Source organism: Phascolarctos cinereus, unplaced genomic scaffold (assembly GCF_003287225.1).
Source record: "Phascolarctos cinereus isolate Bilbo 61053 unplaced genomic scaffold, phaCin_HiC Scaffold_726;HRSCAF=1367, whole genome shotgun sequence".
NCBI lineage: Eukaryota > Metazoa > Chordata > Mammalia > Diprotodontia > Phascolarctidae > Phascolarctos > Phascolarctos cinereus.
Window position 1 is genome coordinate 271,260,631 of NW_027556098.1, and position 10,579 is coordinate 271,271,209.

General features: G+C 39.9%; 1 protein-coding gene across 4 annotated transcripts in view; it reads left to right on the top strand.

Moving 5' to 3' along the window:
* The window catches only part of ARHGAP32 (Rho GTPase activating protein 32), a 359,487-nt gene extending 349,969 nt beyond the window's left edge, over nt 1–9,518 (top strand). For all 4 annotated transcript variants that reach the window (XM_020963784.2, XM_020963787.2, XM_078147104.1 and 1 more), the window contains one exon: nt 1,100–9,518. In XM_020963784.2, the coding sequence (XP_020819443.1) occupies nt 1,100–3,355 (2,256 nt within the window). In that variant the 3' untranslated portion in view covers nt 3,356–9,518. The remainder of the gene's footprint in view (nt 1–1,099) is intronic.
* The last annotated feature ends 1,061 nt before the right edge of the window (nt 9,519–10,579 follow it).

The window sequence follows — 10,579 nt, forward strand, 5'->3', positions numbered from 1 at the left end:
TCTGTGCCTCAAATACAACTACCAAAAAAAAAGGATAACAGATTTCTTGTATGTAAATAAGAAATTTTATAATTCTTACCTACCAACCACTAGAGAAATGTAAAAAATCTCATGAAATTAACACTACTAGATACATTTTTAAAACTTTAACCAGCAGCTTTAATCACTGTCAAGCACTTACTGTCTTGAGAGAATGAATATTGTATAGGGGGTACTAAGGTTAAAATTTAGATTTTTTATTCTAAGGGCTGTAGGTTTCTTACAGTCAGCTGGGAGAGAGGCCTTGTGGTACAGTGGAAGAGTGATGGTATCAGAGTTGGAGGACCTTGAATTCAGGTCCTACTTCAGCTACTTACTGCATGTATGTCCATGGACAAGCCACTTCACCTATCTGGGCTTCAGTTTCCTTTTCTGTAAAATGAGAGGATTGGACCAGATGACCTTTACAGTTCCTTCCTTGTATGGTTCTATTATCCTATGAGCCTATGAATGTGAACAAAAAGGACCTAGATTTCTGGTTCACAGAGAAAAGTGCCATTTCTGGAACCCCCATTGCTGGCTTACCATATTGGCCATGTGGTTAGATCTGCCTGCTGATGCCAAAGTGAAGCAACTCTAAGGGTAGAGGAGAGCTCTCCCATTGACTTAGACTTCACCTTAGAAAAGCTGCTTACTTTTTCTTTCCATGAACTGGCCCAGCAAAGTAGTCAGCCACCATTCACAAATTTCTCTTGATAGTTTGACTACATTATATCTGACAGAGTTCTTGGTGTTCAGGCCAACTAAGATAAATGTACTGTGCATTAATAAATAATAGGGTAGGAACGAACACACACACACACACACACACACACACACACACACACACACACACACACACAGTGGAAAATCAACAAGGCCAAAGGAATTCTACAAGTAAGAAAATAAGAGCAGCAGGAGATCTTCCTTTTTCCCCAACTGCAGAAAAGCCTACTTTTGTTATCTAGGGCTACCAGCTAGGTAGTTCAGGTGAATATGCAATTGTGGTTGACTATATCTTAGCCTACAGAAAGGAGCAAAGAAAACAAAGTAGATAACACTGTATTTGTTCTCTCACTAGGTTCATGGAGCAGCTTCAGCTCCAGAGAAGCCGCCTGAGCCCAGAGGAGCAGAATCATCCTCCATCTTTACCTGTGATGGTAGTACAACCACTCGATGTGCTGCCTATGCTTCTGTTGCACCCCCCGGCCTTCCTGAAAAGGTCTGGGAGGGTACGAGGGCTCCCCTTCTCCACCTGCGTTCTGGGTCTGTTCCTGTGCACACCTCCCAAGGCTTTACCCTGCCCGTCCCACCCACAAGGACTATGGATAGTAAGATTGCTACGGCCATACACTCCAGTAGTACAGATGCGGCCAGTACTTCAAATTATCATTCCTTCATCATCGCTTCATCAGCTTCCATGGATGATGCTTTGCCTCCCCCACCACCTGTCCCTCAGCCTAAGCATGCCTCTCAGAAAACACCTTACCCTTCTTATGTGAGGCCTGATATCACGACTGATTCTGTTGGGGCAGAAAACTGTTTGCATCTTGGCTTGGCTTCAGCCTGTCAGTACCGTCCGCAGAGTGTTCCCCCACACCACCATAAACCTGAGCAGCACCAAGTCTATGGTTCCAGATCAGAGACACCAAGTTGCATGGGTCCCCGCTATAATACATATATACCCCCTGGGAAAAATTCATCTGGGTACCATTCCAAGCCATGCAGCCGGGTTGAATATGTGTCTTCTGTAAGCCCATCCCTTCGGAGTGCTTGTTATCCTGAAGACATTCCTCCATACCCCACCATCCGCAGAGTACAGTCCCTACATGCCCCTCCATCTTCTATGATCCGGTCTGTCCCCATTTCTCGGACAGAAGTACCCCCAGATGATGAGCCATCCTATTGCCCAAGACCCCTTTACCAGTATAAGCCATATCAGTCCTCACAGGCCCGTTCAGATTACCATGTAACTCAACTACAGCCTTATTTTGAGAATGGCAGAGTACATTACCGGTACAGTCCTTACTCCAGTTCTTCTGGTCCCTATTACAGTTCAGAAGGGGCCTTCTATGATGTAGATGCTTATAGCACGGTACAGTTGAGGCCACTGCATCGCATGCCCAACCGCGATTTCAGTTTCTACAATTCTAGGCTCCAGGGAAAGAATTTGTACCGTTACCCTGGTTTGCCCCCTCGTGCCCAGGGCAACGTTGTTGGCTACCTTTCTGGGAATGAACACAATCTTATCAATGTAACTTCAGCAGCTGATGTGAAACATATGTATACTTCATGGGACCTGGAAGACATGGAAAAATACCGCATGCAGTCCATCCGACGGGAAAGCCGAGCACGGCAAAAGGTTAAAGGGCCAGTTATGTCCCAGTATGACAACATGACCCCAGCTGTGCAGGATGACATGGGTGGAATTTATGTCATCCATCTACGGAGCAAATCAGATCCTGGGAAAACTGGACTTCTTTCAGTGGCAGAAGGGAAGGAAGGGAGATACCCCACCAAGGCAGTTACCCCAGAGGGAGATGACCGCTTCTATAAAAAGCATACTGAGCCAGAGTTAGACAGGGCCCATTACCATGGTGGCTATGGCAATGGGCAGTCAGAGAAGCCGTCTCTCCCTCTGAAGCAAAGCAGCCTCAGGAACAGAAAAATTCATGACATGAGCTCCAATCCCTCCGAACACAGGGCACACCAGGAAGTAAGCCATAGGCAGTTATGTGAATCAAAAAATGGGCCTCCTTATCCCCCAGGAACTGGCCAGTTAGATTATGGGCCCAAAGGCATCCCAGACACTTCTGAACCAGTTAGCTATCATCCTGCTGGAGGGAAATACAGTACAGTGGGCCAGGAGACTTTGAGACTGAACCACAAAGAAGGGAGGCCCTCTGAAGACCTGGAGCGGCCGCGTATGCGGCAGCCCCCTGCCCCACAGAAACTCTCAAGAGACTGCTATAAAGAAGATGAGCATCCCATGCAGTCAGTTCCCCCACCTAAGCCAGAGCGGAGTCACAGTCTGAAACTTCATCATACACAAAATATGGAGAGGGACCCCAATCTCCTGTACCAGTACCAAATGCATGGCAAACGCCAAAGCAACATGACTGTGTTATCTCAGTATGAGAATCTGGATGATTATCACCCCATGCCTCAGCACCAGCGGGGAGGTTTTGGAGGAGGAGGAGCAGCAATGGGTACATTCATACCTCCTGGCTTTCCCCATCTACAAAATAGGACATATGCCACAGCTCTGGGTCAAGGGGCTTTCCTTTCCACAGAGTTGTCTTTGCAGAATCCTGAAACACAGATCCATGCAGAATGAGCCCTGGGAACAATAGAGTTAAAGCAGCCTCTGCTGGACAGTGGACTGTTTTATTTTTTCAATGACCAAAAAGATTAAAAAATATACAAAAAATAAAAAAAAACAACCAAAATATCCCAATAAGAAAAGGAAACAAATTATCATCTTTTCTCCTTCTTATCACCACATCCCCCATCCACAGACTCTGTTGTGTGTCTCATTTAAAGGAGGCCTGAATGATTGTGGAGAGCTTCATTTTGAATATATAGCAAAGACATTTTGTCACAGACCAAATTCACCAGGGAAGGCAAATTTAGATTGAGATTGGGAGCTGCTGCTGCTTTTAAGTAAAATTAACATGGTCTTTTTTCTTGGTACTTAGTATACATAGTATGGAGAAATCTACATTAATTGCTGGTAGGATTTTACTTCTATTTTAGGTTCCTACTTAACTTACCCCTAGTAAATACTGAGTGATATTCCCAGAATATCAGATCATTCTCACCTAAATCACCCCTCTCTTCTAAGAGTCAGGTATACTGAATTAAAGTCAGAAAATTATTAATACTTTAATTAGGAAACAATTATTAAGTTAGTTTAAGCATTTAAAAAAAGAAATTAATTGTCCCCTCAGCCTGAGAATGTTTTAAAAAAAGTATTATTATTCTCAGCACCCCATGAAAGCTGTTTTTTCACAGCTGTGTTAATAACCTTGCATAAATGCAAAAAGGATTTTTCATTAGAACAATGAAACTTCTAAATGAAAGAAGAAAAAAATCCTGTTATCGTGGCTTAGCGTCAGAAGCTGTCATTTCTTTTAATGTGCTTATTACCATTGAGTTTTTATAAAAGATCCTGGTACATTATAATTTCTAGTATAAACATTTCATACCACTGTCATGAAACACACAGCAGCATGGTTTGGCTGGACAAACAGAACATGCCCTAATTTACAAATTTACTTTGTGATAATTTTTTGTTTCTAAACCAGAGTGCAGGTTACCTGGGAATTCTTAATGTAGGTACCAGTTATTTATGGGAACATGTAAGCTATTCTAATAACTCCTTAGTACACTGTACCATATCATCATGCAGTGGAACTCTGTGCAGTTACCATGTTAAGTACTGAGCAAATACATGTTCTTCATTTACTGGGTATTTAGTGTGATCGCTGTTTTATTGTAATTGTCATTCACACCAGCATTTCAAGTACATCACTTTGTAATTCTGTAGAAATATTATGTGTATTTAGTACCCAAGACTTTGTTTTTAATAACTTACATGAATTCCTTATTACAATAGGAATAAGACAGTTCTTTCCAGCCACGTAGTTTTCTTTTTCTATATTCCCTCTCATCACAGCTATACCAGATTAGCAGTGCAGTTGTCTATTTCTAAAAGACTATAGTTTGACATTTCATTGTACAAGACTTACTAATGCTTGAGTTTTAGGCATTAACATCTTTAAAATGCTCAATTTGGTGAAGACAGTTGGAGAATCTCAATTTAGTGGATGAGAATTTCTGACTTTTTTTTTTAACTCAGAGTGAGTTTCATTCAGTGAAAAAAGAAAAAGCAAACAAGTGTTCATGAGGCTAAAATCATGCTGCTATCATTGCTGTGAAACCACAAATACTAGGGCTCACATCATTTCATCCTTGATCCAGAACGTCATGTCATTGCTATTCTTAGTGACTAACAAAATAATTAACAACTATCACATCATGAAAGTATCATCTTTTTTGGGGGGGTAACCATCTCTAAAATTTTGTTTCGATCTCCCAGCTTTGGTCATAGCTACTTTAACAAGAGTGGTCTAAATATTCATTTAGGGGTATGTCTACAGTAGAAATTGGGAAGCAACTGATATTTTTTTTGCATGTAATTGGCCTATGGAAGTTCATATAGGTTTTATCAAATGCACAGATCCAACTAGTATAAAAAAATCATTACCTTTATGATAATCAATAAGCATTTATTAAGCACCAGCTATGTCCCAGGCACTGATAGGTACTGGGAATATACATTCAAAGAATGAAACAATCCCTACTCTCAAAGTATATTCTAACAATAAGAAATTTAATAGCATACTCCCACATGACTTGAAGTATTTGACGCATCTACCAGTGAGCTAGATTTCAGTTTCATCACTAAGAATTTCTTAACCCTGGCTTTCCCTTGACTATCATCAGATCAATAGAGCAATTCAGTTGACCCATTGGCAATACCAAATTGATACCTCACAAGAACTTGATGGTTGGAAGGAAGGGAAGAAAGGGATAGGGGGACTATTACAAAGTAGGTTTGCATGATTAGTAGTAATTGTATGCCTTTGGAGGAAATTGTTGAAGAAAAGCCTGCTTAATCAATTTTTTTTTTATGTATGCATATTTTCCACCCCTGAATCATAAAGCTAGGAAAGACAAAATGCTAACGTTTTTCCTTGGAGAAATTCCTAACTAGAAGCCCACAGGTAAACAGTTTGATATAGATAATGGCTCAGAGGAACATTAAATTTGTCAAAACTATGAGCTCTGGACGAGTCTACAGTTGTTTTCTCTAATGCAGACACAGCCTTAATTATGTATTCAGTTATTTGAAGAACTTTGCATGATCTCTTTCTTGCTAATACTATGGGGTAGAATTTGGATGGCAAATCACTGTGAGCCAAGTTACCTCAGCATAAGTCACCATGGGAGTGACTTCACAAACCTAGAAATGGCATTGAAGTTAATATTTTTAATTTTGACATGGGGCATCATCATCGACAAAAATGGAGCTGCCTTATGCATTAAACCCATCATCTAGTTCTTTTATTCCTTTACTAACTAAATCTCTAGTATTTTATCCTTTTGGCTAAATTTGTGGTCTACTCCATTTGATTTGGCTAACAAATTTTCTCAGTGTCCGACTGCAGAATTTTCAAACAGTCTCAAAGGTGCCATTTTGTTTTTAGTTCCTTTCATCTGAGCCTGATTTCATCTTGTGTTTGGTTTCCTTTTAAACATGCAAGTTTCCCTGAGATTGTCCTGAGAATGTTCCATGCATCTCTTCCCATATCCCTCTATATTTCCTATAAAGCAAGGTATTTTGTGAAAAAAAGTTAGGGTCAGGTTTGAAATACACAGATAATAGAAAATGTGCTTCTTCGAAGAGAGAACATGTATGACTTGAAAGAATGGGGAAGAAAGAGCAAGACATTTCATCTTTTGGGTGGCAATTTGGTATATAGTTTAGCCAACTTAAAATGAATTATTCCCCTTTGGTTACAGAAGGTTTAAGTAGATCCACCCTTTGCATCCTTCTGTATCCCCACCCCTATTTACTGCTCATCCCATTGGTATGTTGGCAAAGCATTGTCTCAGAAACACGTGTAAGGAAATAATAGTGAAAGTAAAAGAATGTTTGAAAGTTATTTCAGAAAGGATTAGAGGCATGTGATTTTCAGTCCCGAGTGCTACAGGAGTGTCAGGTATGATAAATTTTAACTGTGTGCATGAAAATGCCAGTGCATAAGGTGGTCAAGGGGGAGGGAAAGAGTCCCCTTCTCCCCCAATAGCTGGTTTGTATTTTTATGGTCAAGGAATGAGATAAGGTTGTTTTGCAGTTTATGTTATGCAGTAGAAAACTTGATTCTTCAACCATGACCCGCATGATAAGTGTCCTAGAAAGTTTTGAATCACACTTCTGAGTTCTTTTAATTTTAATTTATATAATGTCTTATTTTTATGTTTTAATATTTTTGTGAACTGGTGTAAAATATATATGCTGAGAAGCTCATGTATTTTTTGTAAATAATTTTGTGGCTTATTCTTTGCCCCATATGTAAATATTTAGATTACCACTTTCTTCCAACCTTGTATAAGGCTGATGTGGGGTTCTGGTTTTGGTTTGGGGGGAGGGGTTTTTGTACTGTAATGGGAAAATTGAGGTTGAGATGTCTTGTGGTTTAAATCAAATGTCCCACTGAGGTCACTTCAAATATACAAGTCAACAGAAATAATTCAGGTTAAAACAGACATCTTTGTGTCTATGCGTGTTTATTTCTCCAAAAGATAAGAGAGGAAGAGGGGGCCAGGAGGAATTGAAGTTAGGTAAGGGCTTTTGGGGCCTTGTTAAATTGACCATTCTAAATGGTGTGACTTTGGCCACCTAGCTTCACCCTTAGCCCCAAATATTAGAGTAACTTCACAACATCTGAGGCTTCTTGAGCCCTGCTGGAATTTTAGGGTAGACTTAGGAATTCTACAACTATCCCAAAGAGTCTTCCTTTGGCATGGTATGGCTTCCAGTCCTGGGATTTTCTAGTTGATTGAATGTTTGGGGGCTCCATCCTCCAGCTGCTTCAGAGAGGGCCTTAGAAATTCTGTGTGTCAGTCCAGGTTTCTGGCATGTACCCCAGAGGAGCACAGCCTCGAGAGGGATATGATCTTGGAATGAGTCATTTAGGGTTCCAACCCAAATATCCCAAAAGCTGCTTGGGATATGAGTGCCTATAAAAGGTGCTATGAGTTCAACCTCTTGTGGTAAAATGCTTTGTTCATTATGACTAATGAAACTTTACTGGGCCCCTGCCTTATTTCCCTCAAGCCTAAGCATGTCCTTATTTCAGCAAGTATTATTTCTTCCTATACCGCTTACCAGCATTGTTCCTCCCAACACTTAAGTTTCCTTAGAATAGACACTTCTTTCCCTGTGGTCATTAAGCTGCATTGGAAGTTAACTCTCAATCTCAAAACATCTTTCAGATTTTGAAAGTCTCATGCAAAAATCCAGATTGCTATTGAACTGTCCCTACACAATGAAGCTTTGAAAATAGGGAGCCTTAGGAAATTATCTCTCTGATGAGATAAATTTCCTGGGAGGGTTACCTCTTTAAACACAAAATTTTCTTTTATTTTAGACATTTGGGCTGAAAAATCTTTCTAAAATACAATATATATGCCTTTGACTTCTTAAACTAAAGCTACCAAGTATTTTCTTGTTATTCACAAGATTCCCTATAACCATTTTCTTATTAAGCTATAATACAGCACCACAATGGCCTGTTCAAAGTACCTCTTATGTTATAGAGGTAGAGAAGTTTGCTGCTACACTGAATGGCCTCAGACAACTTAATGGTTCACCCACCTATAAATTTCTCAGTTTCTTTTGCCATCAGCTGACACTTCAAATTAGCATATCTGCCTGTAGTTGCCCCTAAGTGTTTTCTAATTTGCCATTTCTAATCTATAATCATTTCAAAAACCAGATAAACATTCTTGTTGTAAATGGTAACACCTCAATCACCCATCTTGAACTATTTTAAGAGCCATTATATCAGGGGGATTAAATGTAAAAGATCATTGCATCTAGAGCTGGAAGAGATCTCAAAGGCCATTGTCCATTAAGAAAAACAACATATATAGTGTTTACTATGTGCCAGGCACTACACTAAATATTTTACAAGTATCTCATTTGAGCCTCACAACAACCCTAGGAGGTATGTGCTATTATTAATCCATTTTACAGAGGGGGAAACTGAGGCAGAGGTTAAGTAATTTGCCCAGGGTCACAAAGCTAGATTTGAGGCCAGATTTGAACTCTAGTCTTTCTGACTCAGTGGGCTGCCCACCTAGCTTCCCCATTTTAAAGATGAAGAAACAGACCCAAAGAGGTTGTATGACTTGTCCAAGGTCCCACAAGTAGAAGGTTTCAGGCATGATCTGAACCCAAATTCCCTGACCCAAGAGACAGCGCTTTTCCCCATCACACTAACATGTTCTGCTCAAAGACAGTACTAGAAGCAGTGGACTTCATGTAAAGAAAAATCACCTCGCCATTTGAGAGTTCTAGAATTTGGAGAGAGCTGCCGGGTATAGCTATGATTAACTGTCACTGGAAGTCTGAAGGCAAAGTTGTGGGGGAGAAGGGGCACTTGTCAAGTACAGTGGAGACTCATATACCATACTGGACAGGATGACCTCCAAGGTCTTGATCTCCTTAGCCAAAAGTAATCCATTCCTCCTTGTGACTTGCATAATTTCTATTTTTCTTGTGTTTTATATTCTATCTTAATTTGTATTGTAATTGTGGATTAGTGTACTATTAAATTATAAGCAGGAGCCTTCTTTCCATGACATCCCAAGGTCTGCCATAGCACTTTGCACAAAGTAGGTACTTAATAAATGAGTATTGAATTGAACTAATTTGTCTCGACAATGTATTGGCTTTAACTCTAAAAAGTGAACAATCTTCAGAGCTCCCTGAGGCACTAACCTACTCACCATGGATTCAGTGTCCTAAGATTAGTCCTTTCACCATGAGGGACAGGTTCAAGAGAGGTGACTGTTAACATGGTGGTTAGAGAGCAGTAGCCTCAGAATCAGGAAAATCTGTGTTCAAGTCATACTTCTGATGCAAATTTGACATTGTGACTCTGGTCAAGTCCTGTCACTTCTCAGGGTCCTCAGGCAGTTTTTAGAAGTGGCCAATCTCCAGTAGTACTGAAAGTTCCTTACCAAGAATTGCTGACAGATGAAATCACAGGTCCAGTCAAAGAAGACATGAGGTACAGGGAAAACCTGGGTTTTCACAGATGAAAGGGAAGGATTTTGCTCATGGGAGCATGTGTTAAGCACCTACCATGATCCAGGTGTTTTGTTTTTCAAATATCTCATTTGATCCATGAAATGCTAAAGACCAAGGGAAAAGTCTGCCTGTGTACTAGATGAATCATCAATGGGATGTTCATGGAAGGACAGAAACCGGAATTGAAAAAAGGGGAGAAGGTGTGGATCAATTATGAACTGTACCAATGGAGGTAGTTCCACATCAAGATCACAGATTCATTTAACTATAGCTTTTGTTAATCTATGCATAGTCTTAAAGATCAATGGATATATTACAAAAAATTGTAATCAAGTTACATTTTAATATGTAGATTTCTGTTTACCATAGCAATATGGAATCATAAAAGTAGCAGCTTGGAAAGGATCTCAGAAGTCATATAGTCTGACCTCTTACCCAAAGAAAAATCATGTCAAGAGTAGCATATAGTAGGCAATTAATAAATGCTTGTTGATTGACTAAATTTATTCAACACCCTCCAGCTTCCATTTGAAGGCCTACAATAATGGAAAATTCATTACCCCCAAAGCAAACACTTTTTTCAGAAGTTTTCTAATTGTCTCAAGTTTGTCCTTGTGTTTATACAAGTCTGCCTTCTTATAATATCCACCTAATAGTCCTAGTTTTTTTTTTCCT